The 16,173-nt window shown below is 45.1% G+C and overlaps 1 protein-coding gene across 2 annotated transcripts in view; it reads right to left on the bottom strand.

The window, feature by feature from the left end:
• The window catches only part of CHD6 (chromodomain helicase DNA binding protein 6), a 109,562-nt gene that overhangs the window by 54,658 nt on the left and 38,731 nt on the right, over positions 1-16,173 (bottom strand). For both annotated transcript variants that reach the window (XM_063297252.1, XM_063297251.1), the window contains exons 9-14: positions 7,257-7,391; positions 4,173-4,294; positions 2,945-3,188; positions 2,194-2,370; positions 1,400-1,543; positions 413-668 (exon numbers count right to left, since the gene is read on the bottom strand). In XM_063297252.1, coding sequence (XP_063153322.1) covers positions 413-668; positions 1,400-1,543; positions 2,194-2,370; positions 2,945-3,188; positions 4,173-4,294; positions 7,257-7,391 — 1,078 coding nt within the window. The remainder of the gene's footprint in view (positions 1-412; positions 669-1,399; positions 1,544-2,193; positions 2,371-2,944; positions 3,189-4,172; positions 4,295-7,256; positions 7,392-16,173) is intronic.

The raw sequence follows: 16,173 nt of genomic DNA on the forward strand, positions 1-16,173 counted from the left end.
CAACATTCCAGCAGAAAACTTTTGGTGCTGCTCCTTATTGCTACTGAGGCTTTGTAAAGGAAATGCAAAGCAGGTGCAAGTGCTAGTTCTTATCCCTCTAGGCAACAGACATTTTTTCTATACACACATATAAACATTCTCCATCTTTGATTCATCAGCAAGCAGTCCTTTAGGTAAGAATAGTCACAGAGTGATAGCAATGTATTACTGCTCTGAGGCTTCCCAAATACAAATAAATAAAAGTAATCATAATGCTACCATCATCAACTAATAGGAAGGCAGCAACGGAGACTCTTGCACTGAGCAAAGTATTCCTGACTACTGATGGGCAAATGGAAAATTGCAGTGCCATCAATTCTCCATCACAGGGTTAAATGGGCTGTAGTGCCCAACTTCCAGCCCTACCTCTTACCATTGATGAGGTAGGGGTGGTTGCAGCACTTGCGCAGCTCCATCATGGTGTTGATGAGGTTGGGCATGTTATGCTGGTTAGCACCCTTGGACAGAAAGCTGAAATTCTTCTCCAGGATGGCTCGATAGTATTTCTTCTGGATGTTGGTCAGTTCTACCTCAATGATGGTCTCCTGTTTGGGTGCAAGATTCTTCTCCACATCATCCTTCAGCCGTCGCAACATCATGGGTTTCAGGAGGGACTGGAGTTTCTTCACCTGCCAGGATTACAAAATATAGTCTATCAATACCATATATAGCACTTTCCCAGTAATTCAAGAAAATAACACCAAAAAAAATTCTCAGTGATGCCAGGGCTAGTATATTGAGGAAATATGTAACTGCTCAAATTCTAAGAACCATATTAGGGTGAAACCATGTAACTGTTCCATTCATTTTCCTGCTGCTACACTTCAGCAAGAAAGCTTGTACATGCCAACAGACATGCAAAGGCACCTTTTGGAGAAAGGGGTACATACATGCCTAAAAGTTTGGTGGTTTGTGAAAAATGAAATTCTTGGTGAATTAGGTTCATTGGCAAGTAAGTTACAAATGGTTTTCAATATGGTTGCACAATACCAGAAATGTTTTGATAAGGAAGACAATATTTGTATATGAAGAACTTGAGGATGTGTGTGTGTATAATGCATGTGTGAGTTTGCTACAATGTGTTCTCTTTTTTAAAAAAGCACATCAGAATACAAAAACAACTACTAACAGGATCTATTTTGTCCAAAAAAAAAGGATAGTCATACCATAGTTTGGGCAACTCTTTTGCACTGTTTGTTTATTTCTATACCATTTTGCCACTGTAGCCAAATTCTTGACCCAGTAGGCAACTTAAGTTCATTTGCAAGGAATTGTCAACCCCCCCACCCGGATTTCCTATGACAGAAATGAATTCTTAATTATCAGTGGAGAATAGCTTCTGCAATACTTGCTGGTTTACCTGCTCCTCGGTTTTGAGATCCCCAAACTCCTCTAGAAAGGCTGTCTCAGATGGGAACTGCTGTGGTTCCAAGAAGTTCAGTAGGCTGAAGAGCTCCTCCACTGAGTTCTGCAGGGGAGTCCCAGTCAGCAGCACTTTGTGTTCCTGTTCATCATTCAAGGAAAGAGCAGAATAGGAAAGTTACAGGAAGAACAGGACAAGATTAGGATTTACTTCTGAACAATGCTGCTACAATGTTTCTCTTGACTCTAGGTCATACTGTTAGTCAAAAATACTGTTTTCAGTTCTAGAAGACAATTTCTTATTTTTTTACATCTTTAAAGCCAGCAGATATTCTGCTCAAGCAATCATCACCTAAGGAACATACAGACATCATTTTGCTAAGCTAGATGGCTATCAGAAATCTTCCTACAGGGAACCTTTCAACATTTCAAGCCACTTAACCGTGAACAGCATTCACAGGCCACCAAGTTTAGCTTCTGTTAAAGTTGAAAACCATACAAAAATCTTCAGTTTCTATGCCTCTCATAAGCACACATGGGAAGCAGTATTTAGCTAGCAGAGAACTATAATGAATCTTTCCTGTCACATTTTTGCAAGCCATAGACAATGGAACACTATACAGTATACAGTAGTTGAACAACTGGATACAGACCTAAGGAAAACTAAAGAAGTGAATGTAACGTTTTCATATATGCACACATGCCTGTCAGTATCTTTCATACGTTTCTGTCATCTGCAGAGCCAAATTTCTATACTGTTTCAGAAGAGCAATAACATTGGGAAATTCTCACCAGACACATGAGCTTTAGTCCTTCCAGTAATTTGCAGTTCCTGTTCTTGAGCCGATGGGCCTCATCAATAATCACACAACGCCACTGGATCTTTTTGAGCTCTGGACAATCTGCCAGGATCATCTCAAAGGTGGTAATGACTACATGGAATTTGAAGAGCCCAGGAAGAGGAATACCCTAAGGATGGTATCATAAAAAATATGTTGGAATTTACATTCCAAGGTAGCAATTAGGGCTGACCTTCCCAGCCAGTTTCCAACAAGCAAAGTCAATGGGAAAGCTGGCAGGAGGTTGCAAGTCATGGTTATGTGGTGTCTCGCTTAATGACCATGGGCAATTTGCTTAACAACCACTACCGAGACTACTGGAACTGCCATCACTAAGCAGGGTGGTCATGTGATGTTTCACTTAACAGCCGCTTCACTTAGCGATGGCAATCCCGGTCCCAATCGCTGTTGTAACTCGAGGATTACCTGTAGTGTGTTTGACTTTAAAAGTGGCAAAGAAACATCCTGAACCTTATTTTCAAACCCTCAAAGATGAGATGTTATTACACCAGCTACAAAGCTAAGAAATGCCCAAAGGCAAATTGGCCTTTCTTGTTATCTCTACATTTAGTCCCACCCCCACCCCACGACAAGCTCAAAAGCTTCATTCTTGATCACTTCTACCCACTCCACTCTGCAGACCATATTCCCAAGGATGAAAAGAAGCAGGAAAAAGTTCCTTAAGAGTATACAGCATTACAAACCTGTGTATCCCGATAAACCATCTCATACTGTTGGATCATCTGGCGGCTTATCTGGCTGCCATGGTACACAATGGCATTCATCTCTGTCCAAGTGCGGAACTCTCGTTCCCAGTTTGTGATGGTAGAGAGTGGGGCAATGATGAGAAATGGACCTCGAAGACCCATCAAATAGATCTCAGAGAGGAATGTAATGGACTGGATTGTCTTCCCCAAACCCATTTCATCAGCCAGAATGCAGTTTTTCCTGTAGAAATGCCACAAACAGCCATTACAAACCTTGGAAGGTCAAATTATTCCTTCACCAATGGGCAAAGTCCCCTGCAGACTAATACTGACACTAAGTTATTACCTATGGGAGTCCTTTTAACCATCTTTTTATTCACTCTGCCTAATTTAAAACAACCTTCTTTGTTCTTGGGATTTATTTCCACACTCTGTGATAATGAACAATACAGATTAGCATGTATGGAAAGTTAGCTTTTTCTTGAAGAGTTTATTCATCTTGAGAATTTAACCCTTTCGCAGTTCCTAAGCAAGGCTTCTTTCTCAATTTTTCCCTTCTCTAGCCAGTTACTTCTTTCCTTCTCCTCATTCCCATCCAGTTTTGTTCTCCCGTTCCTCTTTCCTTCCCTTTCCAGTGAAGCTATCCCTTCTCCTTAACTCATCTCCAGCCTGCTTTTTTGTCCTTTTTTTTTTGCAGTTTCTGCTGAAAGGAGGGAAGGTAATGTGTGCATAATGTGCTTTTGCATGTGAGGGTCATTTGAGTATGATAAAATAAATGGTTGGTAAATGCCAACAAGAGCTCAATTAATTTTATAAATGAGACATCTTCTTTTACAAAGAATTAGTTTTAATCAGCTCTGAGTTTTACCAGTGTTTAAAATTTTTTCTATCTATTCTTCCTTTGAGCAGAAGTGCATTAAACTCAAGGTAAATATCTTCTTCTCACGTAAATATCGTAGGCCTAAAGAGCTATAGCAACATATCTGCATGTAGTGCTGGGTTAACTTCCCATGTTGCATGTTTCCAACTTCCACACATAATTCTCCTACATTGTTAAAATAGTTTAAAGGTGTATGTAAAGATGTGCATGTACGCACAAACACACACAGTGTCATCCAGAATGCAATTGGAAAAGCAAAACAGAAACAACTCCCCCAGGACCTCAGGAATAATTTTTCATATTATTATGCCCACTTGGAATGCCTCTGTGCTATCTGCAACTCACCTGTTATACCAGTTAAAAAGCAGCCAATTCATTCCCTCCAGCTGGTATTCCCGCAACTGATTGTTGTTCTTATAGTCCCGAGACTTCTCTAACTTTTGCCAGGACTCAGAGGCAGGACGCTCCTGGCGGGGAAGATAGAAATAACATAAAGAATGAATTTATTCTGGTGAAGTTGTTTCTAAAATTGATTTTTTTTTTTTAAATCCATTCAATCATGACCAATTCTCAAAGCCTGCCTGGACAAGTCCTTGCAGTTTTCTTGGCAAGGTTTTTCGGAAGTGGTTTGCCACTGTCTCCTTCCTAGGGCCGAGAGAGAGTGACTGGCCCAAGATCACTCAGCTGGCTTCATGCCCAAGGCAGCACTAGAACTCATGGTCTCCCGGTTTCTAGCCTGATGCCTTAACTACTACACCAAACTGGCTCTAAAAAAATAATTTTAACTGCTAACTAATTCTCAGTGTGACCTTTTTGAAAAAGGCGGAGGGGGGGGAGATGCTGTAGTGACCACAAAAGTCCCTGACCTGTTTAGGCCAATGGACATATTGGCTTAGCGTTAGGCTTCTGAAATGGCCTCCCACTGGAAATTAGCCAAGCCCCAATTTTAGACACCTTCCAGATGTAGTCATCTTTTGAACTAGTCTGCTGGATTGGTTTTTGGAATTTTGGTTTGTATGTTTGTCTTTATTGAATTATCACTATTTTAATGTTTATATTATTAGGAAACCAATGCAAGTCCTATGGCAGTACTGTGGGGTGCAAATGCAATAAACAAACAAACAAATGTTACATTTCAGCAAAGCATTTGTACCAGTACACCAATACATTCTGATTAGCAAGCTATGAGTTGGATGCATGATAATTAAGTGAATACATCACTGGCTTGAAAATCATACTCAAAGAATGCTAATAAATAGTTCCTCATCAAACTGGAAGGATTGTATTGACTAGGATTTGACAAGGTTCTATTCTCAGCCCTGTATAGTTCAACATCCTTAATACTGACTTGGATAAGAAGATGGAGTAAATGCTTATCAGATTTGCAGATTACATGGCAAATCTGATAAACATTCACTCCATTTTCTAATAGGTAGAGACAGAAATGAAATTCTGATAAGTTAGAGAAATAGTCTGAAAATAATAAATTACATGTAATAGAGACAAATGCAAAGTTATACACATAGGAAGTAGAAATCAAATGCACAGGTAGTGAACAGTGAATACCTGACTTGGTAAATGAACTTGTGAAAAATATTTTGGAATAATAGCTGCAAATGGACTACAAATGGAACATAAATCAGAATGTGATGTGGCTGGAAAAAAAAAAGCAAATGTAGTTTTAGGCTGCATCAAAACAACAGACTCCACGTGGGCTATCTTTAAAGAGTTTGGACCTTACAATTAATGAAAAATATAACAGTCAGACTGGTAATTGGTACAAGGTACAGGAATCATATTATACACGTACTGAAAGATCTGCACTGGTTGCTAATTGTTTAGAAGGCACAATTTTAAGATGTTGGCAGCAGCCTTTAAAGTCCTAAATGGCTTAGGATCTGACTACCTCTCATTACAAAGGCATCCATTTGTTAAAATCTACAGGAAAGAATCTTTAGAAGAGGCCCCTAGTATTAGATTTTTATCTTTCTAGCACGTGGGAGAGGGTTCTGTCCTGCCTAAGAGAAACATTCCCTTGGTAGTTGCATTTGGCTCCCAGCTTTCAATATCTAGGAAATTTGTAAAAATGCATTACTTTCACCAGGCATTTGCCAGATTATTTTAGCATTTACTTTATTATTAATTTTAATTAGTATTTATACATTTGTCTTGGGAAATGACAATTTGTTGTGAATGCTCTAATCTGGGTTCTATCATAAAGCAGGGTATTGATGTACATGATCTCATCCAACTGTATAATTTTATAGGTCACTGTTTATAAAATATTTTGGATATTGGAAATTGATTAGCAGTAATAGTTATTAATCAAAAAGATAAGGGCAGCATTCCAACGTAAGTCTTTCCCAGGGCAGAAACAAGTTTCTCATTCCCCAAATGGAATACCAAACAAAGTTAATTAAGACCTAGGGATCCTGAGGAAGCTTGGTTTTCTTTCCTAATTTTGGCCAGAACACACCCTTGATATCTGCTCCCATAAATTTCCCCATGATAGAACAAAACACCAATCAATATCAGAGGCATTCATATAATTCAGATCATAATGTTGTGGGAGAAAACAAAAATAAATATTACTATCTTTTGCAAAGTACATGATGAAACAGCATCAAAAGAACATACAATTTGGATATAAATCATAGCTTATGAATAAAAGTATATTAAAAATCAGAGACCGGGGGCGGGGGGTGCTGGGGGCAGCTTTTTAACCAAAACTTTGGGAATCCAATACCCAAAAGATCTATATAAGACAGCAGAATTATATAATTTAAAATACCTTCTTTTCATTGCCCTTACTTAAACATATTTCTTGAGCCTCCAGCAAATACACATACAAACTTACATAAAATATATCTAATTGCCAATCATTATCTCAGTGACAAAAATATACTTCCTAAAGTATAAGAAAAATATGTTCTTATATCAAGTATTTTGAGAACAAGGATTAATTTGAAAAGGACAAACAATACAATTGTATGTTTGTTTATTTGGAAGACAGTTGAGTAGAACTTTCAGGGAAAAATCCCACAGGACTGCAGCCTAAGTGGTGTGCAAATTCTTCTGTTTAAGGCACTGAGAAACAGATTGGTATTTCCATGAACAACATGGGATGCTGTCTTCAACTTAAAAAATATGATTTCTCCCTTTACTTTGCACTCTGACTGGCAGGGTACAAATGGCAAAGGCTTCTGAGCGAAGACAAGAGAGGAGAGCCAATGCTCAATGCTGAATGGTCTCAGTTTAAGTACCGGGGAAAGACACAGGAAAGAATAGCAAGTTTTAAAAAGATTGTCAAATAAACAGCTTTGAAAGAGGAAATAGTGTTGGACCACATCATTATTTAATTAATGATTATTTCACTCATAACTATCAGTTCTTTCCCCCATAAAAATCAACGCTTAATTTATTTTTTACCAAGGATTTAACTTCTGGTGGAATTTGGAGGAATTCAAACTCTTTAATCTTCCCAGGATCAACATCCTCCTCAAGCTCCCAAGTACTTTCTTCATAAGGTAAGGAGCACCACTTTACCAGGTAGTGAGTCACCTCCTGCAATCCAGGAACAACACAAAGAGATGCAATGAGGGCTCACAACAGAAGTGACAAAGAATGGAATTCTTTGAGGAAACATAATCTGGAAAAAATCAAGATGAAGGATAAACCTTGGCAAGATAATTTGACAAGCTGAAACACATGATATATGCAGGGGTGAAATCCTGATTGATAAAATCATTGACACAACTTTAGAACCAGCTATCACAGTAATGCTTCTGAGGTATAAACCTCTATCTTGCTTCACAAATGAGTGGAAGACAATTACATTAACTTCCAAGCGGACCTTTTACTATGAATGTTTTATTATGGTAAAATCATGAAGTCATCATTTGTTAATCAGTAACCTTTGTTTTATCTCCAATTCTTTTTTTTCTAATGAGAATAATTGATTTAGGATGAAAGGCAGGGAACACAAATGCAAATTTCCAAACATATGGATGTTCCACAGCAATTCCACAGACCCTGGAAGAGAAGGATGATTTAACATCAATAGTCTTTCACTTATCTCTAGTTTTTGTGAGCATGTACACTGGTGTCTATAATTAAACAAGTACATGGGGAAGGGGGGAGAAGTATAAGCAAAATTTAGAACTTCCTCACCATTTAGAAATTATCTCTATGCTTCATTTCTAGCTTTTGTGTTACTAATAGAAGAATATTTTCTTATCGCTGTATAAACATTCATGATCACACAATTCCAAATGTGGAATGAAAACTGTAAAATGTTTTATCATTAATACCTAGTTAAACTTTAAGAATTAAACCAATTAAACCAAGGGTTAGGGTGTGTGTTAAAAAGTAGGAAGCATCTCTAATAGTCTTCTAACATTTGCTTTTGGCAAAAAGGAGAAATTATATAGACCTTATGTTGATTCCATTCATTTTTTTAGGCACAGGAATACTGGAAGCTGTTTTATTGCTATGTATTGCCTATACTGACTGGCAGAGACTCTTTAAGTTTCATACCAGGAGCCTTTCGTAATGCTAAAGCTACGATAGCTGGGTTGCAAAAAATGCAACTGGTAACTAAAAGTGGGAACAAAAAGACACACAAATTTTTAAGCTACCATCTAATGTTGTTGTTTATTCGTTCAGTCGCTTCTGACTCTTCGTGACTTCATGGACCAGCACACGCCAGAACTTCCTGTCGGTCGTCAATACCCCCAGCTCCCCCAGGGACGAGTCTGTCACCTCAAGAATATCATCCATCCATTTTGCCCTTGGTCGGCCCCTCTTCCTTTTGCCTTCCACTCTCCCTAGCATCAGCATCTTCTCCAGGGTGTCCTGTCTTCTCATTATGTGGCCAAAGTATTTCAGTTTTGCCTTTAATATCATTCCCTCAAGTGAGCAGTCTGGCTTTATCTCCTGGAGTATGGATTGGCTTGATCTTCTTGCAGTCCAAGGCACTCTCAGAATTTTCCTCCAACACCACAGTTCCAAGGCATCTATCTTCCTTCCCTCAGCCTTCCTTATGGTCCAGCTCTCGCAGCCATATGTTACTACGGGGAACACCATTGCTTTAACTATGTGGACCTTTGTTGTCAGTGTGATCCCTCTGCTCTTATTTTATTGAGATCTTCGCACCTAGCAATACAAAGTCTTTCACTGCCTCTATGTTTTCTCCCTCTATTTGCCAGTTATCAATCAAGCTGGTTGCCATAATCTTGGTTTTTTTGAGGTTTAGCTGCAAGCCAGCTTTTGCACTTTCTTCTCCACCTTCATCATACAGCTCCTCGGTTCCCCTTCACTTTCAGCCATCAGAGTGGTATCATCTGCATATCTGTCAAGCTCTGCCTGCTAACCAGTAAAGATACAGACACTAGCGTGGGCTTAGGTTCTGGCTTTATTGATAGAACATAGTGCATGCCTTTTAGAAAAGCTGAGAGTGAGTGGAGCGCACCGGAACGGGATTTAAATAGCCCGCGCCGGTCAGCGCTCCACCCCTTCTTACTTCGGGTGCGCCCCGAGCCCCATCGGTTCCGTTGCCGGTAGGTGAGGGGTCGTGGAGCCCCTCCTGTGCTCCGGGCGTTTCCTTAATTGCTTCCCTGGCCGGTGATGGTTCATTGCCGGGCGATCAGGTTCGTAATCTCTTTGACAGCTCGGGCGCGCCGCATGGTCTGGTCTTGTCCATTACCTTCTTTGCAACACTGTATCTCTCTCTTCCACGCCTCCGGCTAGAGTTGATACTTTGTTGCCAGCACCTGTTGCTCTCTTTTGTTAGCTAGTTGCCTTTTCCCTTAATCCGCCCGGTACCCATTTCCCTGCATTGTCATGCGAGCCGTTGCGATGTCACAAGCATCACAACGGTGATCATGACATACCGCCCCCCTTTGAGAAGGTTAAGCCGCGGGTTTGGAGGGGTAGGCGGTATGGAATATGCGGATCAGGTCGGGGGCCTGGACGTCACGGGCAGCAACCCACTCAGGGTGTGGAAAGTGTTTCCACTTTACGAGGTATTGGAGGGAGCCCCGCTGCTTGCGCGAGTCAAGTACCTCCTTCACTTCGAAGTGCTGCTGCCCGTCTATCATCACTGGTGGAGTGGGGGGGCGTGCGTGGGTGCCACCGGGAGGGATCACTTGCCGGCTTGAGTAAGCTGCAGTGAAATACCGGGTGCAGTCTCTTTAAATTATGGGGCAGGTCCAAGCGCACCATGACTGGGTTCACGATTTGTGTCACCTGGAATGGTCCAATAAACTTGGGGGCCAGCTTCTTCGACGGTTGCGGCGATTTTATGAATCTGGTGGATAGATAGACCATGTCCCCCACCTGAAATGTTGGTTGCTGGCGCCGGTGTCTGTCCGCTTGTAATTTGTAAGCCATTTGTGCCTCTTTAAGCGCGTCCTTGATGACTGGCCAGGAATCTGCGAGTTTCTCACCCCAATCACAGGCGCCCACTGTTGGGGACGGAGGCTGAGGTAGTTCAGGGATGGAGACGAACTCCCGACCCGACACTACCCCAAAGGGGTTTTTTCCCGTGCTTTGGTGTATCGCGTTGTTGTATGCGACCTCTGCAAATGGGAGGAGGTCCACCCAGTCATCTTGGTGATAGTTTATGTAGGAGTGGAGGAATTGCTCCAGTGTGGCATTAAGGATCTCTGTGGATCCATCCGTCTGGGGATGCCAGGAGGTTGACAGGGCTTGCTGGGTACCTATCAGTTTCAAAAAAGCCCACGAAAACCTCGAGGTAAATTGTGTGCCCCTATCGGTCACCAAGCGGGAGGGGCAGCCGTGTAGGCAGTACACGTGGACTAGGAACAGTTTCACCAGCTGTTGGGCTGACGGGATCGAGGCGCAGGGGATAAAATGTGTGTGTTTTGAAAAGTAGTCTTTTACCACCCAAATGACCGTTTTCTTTTGGCTGGGCGGTAAGTCGACTATGAAGTCCATTGAAATTTCATCCCAAGGGCGGGAGGGTTCAGCCACGGGTTGCAGCAGCCCCTGGGGTTTGCCAGCCGGTCGCTTGGCCATGGCGCACACTGGGCAGGACGCCACATACGTCTTGACGTCCTTCCTCAGCGAGGGCCACCAAAACTGTCTCCGAGTCAGGTGTAGGGTTTTCAAGAACCCGAAGTGACCAGCCTGTTTGCTGTCACGCGATCTGTTGAGAATCGCCTGCCATTGTGAGTCGAGTACATATAACCTTCCCTCCGCCCATGCGAGGTCCTGGTCCATAGTGACCTTGTTGGGGTTGGCGAGGAGCCAGGGGTCAGATTTTAATGCCAAGCCTCCAGTGCTGCTTTAACTGCAAACGCTTCCTTTTCCCACACGTGCCAGCGCCTCTCTGTCTCCGAGAATTTCGAGAGATAGGTGCATGGCTTCAGGATTCCAGTGGAATCCTTTTGCAGCAGGATGGCGCCTATTGAGAAGTCAGAGGCGTCCACCTGCACCACAAAAGGCCGTTCGGGGTCCGGGTGAGCTAGAATTGACTCCGCTGTGAATAGCGCTTTTAGCCTGTCAAACGCGGTTTGACGGCAGGAGTCCAATTAAGTACGGCCCCTGGGTTTTTTACCTCGCGCGTCTCCCCGACGCCTTTGGTCTTGAGCAAATCCGTTAAGGGTAGGGCGATTTCCGTGAACCCCCTCGCGAAGGACCTATAGAAATTCGAGAACCCAAGGAAGCTTTGAAGCTGGCGCCTGGTGCGTGGGCGTTCCCAGCTCAAAACTGCCTGAACCTTCATGGGGTCCATCTCTACGCCTTTGTCAGAGATTCTGTACCCTAGGTAGTCCAAGCGCGACTTGTGGAATTCGCACTTGGACAACTTAGCATAGAGTTTGGCTTTCCGGAGCTTAGTGAGGACTTGCCTCACTAACCTCTCGTGTTCCCTCTGCATCCTCATGTAGATGAGGACATCATCCAGGTACACCAGCACGCCCTTGAATAGGTGATCAGTTGCATGAAGACCCCCGTGGCCCCTGCAAGACCGAATGGCAGTACCTTGTATTGGAAGGAGCCCAAGGGGCAGTTGAATGCCGTTTTCCACTCGTCCCCCTCCCTGATGCGGATTCTGTAATACGCCTCGCGGAGGTCGAGTTTGGAGAACACCCTGCCCTTAGACAGGTGTGCTAGCATGTCCTTTACGAGGGGTAGGGGGTATTTGTTGGATAGGGAAGCGGAATTTAATCTGCGGTAATCGGTGCATAGTCTCAGGGTGCCGTCCTTTTTCTCGAAATAGGACGGGTGCTCCAACCGGCGAGTTCGCTGGTTCTATGAAGCCCCTGGAGAGGTTTTTGTCCAAGAATTCCCGCAGCGCCGCTAATTCTCTCTGGGTCATGGGGTAGATCTTGGGCTTGGGTAATGGGACGTCTGGGAGCAGTTCAATTGTGCAGTCCGTCTTGCGGTGGGGGGGGTAATTGGTCCACCTCCTCTTCTCCGAAGACATCTGCAAAGTCTGCATATTGCTCCGGCAGTCCTTTGGGGGGGGGGGTCATGGGTATGGTCGACTTCTGCCCTCCCCACTGTCGGAGTAGATGGTTTTTCCGGTGTCGGTGCCTGGTAGACCCCGTCTTTGAACTTGATAGAGCGTGTCCTCCAATCTATGTGTGGGTTGTGGCGTGCTAGCCAGGGGATCCCCAGCACTACTATGGGTTTCCCTATCTGGGTTACCACAAAGTTTATGGATTCCTTGTGGGTGCCCATTGTCAGGGTGACCTTTCCGGTCCTCTGGGTGGCTGGTCCCGTTCCCCCCCCCCCGCCCGCTGTAGAGCCGTCTAGTTGTTGGAATGCCAGCGGTTTAGGGGGGGGGAACAAGGCAGTTTGAGTGCGGCGACAATGTTCGGGTAGATCAGATTTCTGGAGCACCCAGAATCCACCAGAGCTTCGACCGCAATGGCTCTAGGGCCATAAGAGAGTTTAATTGTCCCTGCCAGGATGGAGCAATCGTCACTCACCCTGGGGTTGTTGCGCCCCTTCTTCACCACCTACCCAGCGGCGCTGCTTAGAGCAGGTGGGAAGCATTTTCCGCCGGCTGTTCTTGGATGTCGATCGCGTCCCCTGCGAGGTAAGCGTCCGCGTCCTCGTCCCGGGTTGCTAACGCTCCTGTCAGGCGTCTGGGGGGGTTGGATGGCTTGTGCGGCGTCTTCGGTGTGGATCTGGGCGGGCGATCCGTTGTCCTGTTTTTGGAACAGTCCGCTGCTCGGTGGCCCGTCTTCCCACACCTGGTACACTGCCCGCGGGCAAGCCTCTGTTGTTGGTCTGCGTGCCAGGTCGGGTCCGACTGTGGGACTGGTCCTCTGGTGCTGGGAGGGATTTTGTCATCTGCGGTTGCGAGTAGGAACGTGCGCTGAGCGTGCTCTGCTTTTCCGACTAGGCAAATCCACCCGTGAAGGGAGGCTGCGTTGTCCTTGTAGAGTGCCCATTGTAGCACCTCCCGGTTGAGGCCACACTTGAACATGTCGATCAGGGTGGCCTCAGACCATTCCGTGATTTTGCCTGCGAGGACCTTGAACTCAAGGGCGTAGTCGGCCACCGTTTTTCTTCCCTGGCGCAGCGCTTGAAGTGTGCACTTGGCCCTTTCCTTTGCCAGGGGGTCCTCAAAGTAATGCTTCAGCTCGGCTAGGAAGTCATGGAAATTGGCCAAGGCTGGGGCTCCGGACTCAGACATCTGCACGTACCAGTCCACAGCCCTGTCTTGGAGCTTGGTGGCCACTGCCGAGATTTTAGCGGCTTCTGCGCTGAAGCAATGGCCGTATTGCGCCATGTAGTCCCTCGCATTTGTTAGAAAGAAGGACAGTTTCGTAGGGTTCCCGTCAAATTGTACGGGGAAGTTTTTGGCGAACCTCCCAATTTGTGGGACCCCTACCTGTGGGTGGTGAGGGATGGCTCCCACTGGCCTGGGGCCACGAAGCCCTGCGACAGAGTCTCGTGCTTAGCCCCTTCCGCTCGGGGTTGTTGGGGTGGGTATGGTGCCCCGATCCCCTCTTGCCCCCTGTGACGCCTCAGTCTTGGAGCGCTCGCCTACGATCGTTGCCAGGGACTGGAGCATATGTTCCAGGTCTTGTACCTTGGCTTCCAGGGCCGTGTCCTTGTCTGGCGTGCCCGGTCTGCCGATGTCGGGGACTGGAGCAGGTGTTCCAGGTCTCGTACCCTGGCTTCCAGGGCCGTGACCCTGTCTGGCGTGCCCTGGTCGTCCAACGTCGGTGCTGCCCGATGCTGTCCGGTCTGTAGTCTTGCGCCTTCCTGCTCGGGCGTTTGGGGGTAGCGGAGCCTCCAGGTGGAGTAGGGTGTTCCTGTCCAGGGTCCTGCTCTGCCGGCCCAAGTGAGGAGTTGCTGGTCCCCGACTTCGTCTTCCATCGGGTTTCTCCCGTCTGGGTTGGAGCTCCAGATCTGGAACTGGGGTGTGGTGTGGGCAGGGAGGGTGTCCGTGTCCCCTTTTGGGTGCGCCGCCTCCAGCAGCTGTCGGGTCGCCTCTGCCTCTTGCGGGCCGTCCTTCACGCCTCTGGTGTGAAGTGCTGGCTCCATCGCTGTCCCCGGTTCTGTTTTTCGCCAGTTGGTCTCTCCCGCGGAAAAATTTTCATCCGGTGGAGCTTGGCGACTTTGATTTGGTGACTCTCAGCTTTATGTCAGGCTCTGCCTGCTAACCAGTAAAGACACAGACACTAGCGTGGGCTTAGGTTCTGGCTTTATTGATAGAACAGAGTGCATGCCTTTTAGAAAAGCTGAGAGTGAGTGGAGCACGCTGGTCTTGTCAGTTACCTTCTTTGCAACATTGTATCTCTCTTCCACGCCTTTGGCTAGAGTTGATACTTTGTTGCCAGCACCTGTTGCTCTCTTTTGTTAGCTAGTTGCCTTTTCCCTTAATCCTCCTGGTACCCATTTCCCTGCATTGTCATGCGAGCCGTTGCGATGTCACAAGCATCGCAACCGTAATCATGACAATATCTGAGATTGTTAATGTTTCTTCCAGCAATTTTAACTCCAGCCTTGGATTCCTCAAGCCCAGCACGTCGCATGATGTGTTCTGCGTACAAGTTGAATAAGTAGGGTGAGAATATACAACCCTGCCGTACTCCTTTCCCAATCTTAAACCAGTCCGTTGTTCCTTGGCGTGTTCTTACCGTTGCTACTTGGTTGTTATACAGATTCCTCAGGAGGCATACAAGATGACTTGGTATCCCCATACTGCTAAGAACTTGCCACAATTTGTTATGGTCCACACAGTCAAATCTAATAGTCATCTAATAGTCATCTGGATTTTTGCAGTCCAGATGTGGTATGCCTACCCAACCCAAATGGACCTGGGGTTTTCTGCCTGCAAAATGTATGATGAGATAGTGTTGACACCTAATAAATTTGACAACTGCAGGGATACAGCATCCCCACAGGGGTTACTTGTAAGACTTCCTAAGTTTTTTTGTCTGGCCTTTTGAGCTACGCCAGGGTTAGAGACAGAGTGAGAGTTAGCTAAATCAAACCACCCTCCTCTCTAGTATCACTTTGGAACAGGAATGCCATGGCTTTCTCACTAGTGGGCCCATTTAAAATGTGGTGAGCATGTTATAGACACCATCATTGCCATGAGGGAGGTTAGAGCTTGCCCATTTACAAAGTTGGTACTACTTTACTCCATTCTCAGTGAGATGGGGCTTGGAGGCTGAAGGATGCCAAGGATGATACCCAAGGGTGCCACATTGTGGACCCCAGCTCTGAAGTATGAGAAATCAAAATAATCTGAGTTTTTTCAAGCCAGTTGAGGAACTCACCCCTCAAGCTTGGAGTGAGCTCTGCCTGAACTCTGTCACTAAGCTACGGCTTTTCCATGAAGCAGAACACCATAGGTTGTGCTGAACTACCAACTCTGGACCAAAGCTACAAGGCACTATATCCTTTCCATGGTAGCTGTGCAGTTCAAAGGAAAAGTACCTTTCTAGGATATATTTTGAGTATGGGTAGTTAAGAAAAAAAAGGAGTCTGTTTATTAAACTTGCAATTTAAATACACACATGACTGCAAAGCTCTCAAACATTTGTCTTGTCCAGACTGTATTTCAGCCTTAACTGTAAATCTTGAGAAAAGCTGTTTGTGTCCTGCAGAAACTCTGTCCTGGACTCAGACAATTGCTACATTTGAATCTCTTATTTCCAGCACTAAGCTTGCTGAGTCAGCAGGACAAACTGCATGGACTTCCGCAATTACTATGCTGAAAAACTCTTGGCAATTAAGAGACAGATGGTGGGGGGGGGAAACTATCACTGTGTTTTGCTAAGAAGCTCCCTCTGCTTCTCAGACTGAGGTCAGCCATGAAACTCAAGAGAGTGGGGAGTGTGAATTGCAAATAATA

The sequence above is a fragment of the Candoia aspera genome, chromosome 3, assembly GCF_035149785.1.
Source record: "Candoia aspera isolate rCanAsp1 chromosome 3, rCanAsp1.hap2, whole genome shotgun sequence".
In the NCBI taxonomy this organism is placed as follows: domain Eukaryota; kingdom Metazoa; phylum Chordata; class Lepidosauria; order Squamata; family Boidae; genus Candoia; species Candoia aspera.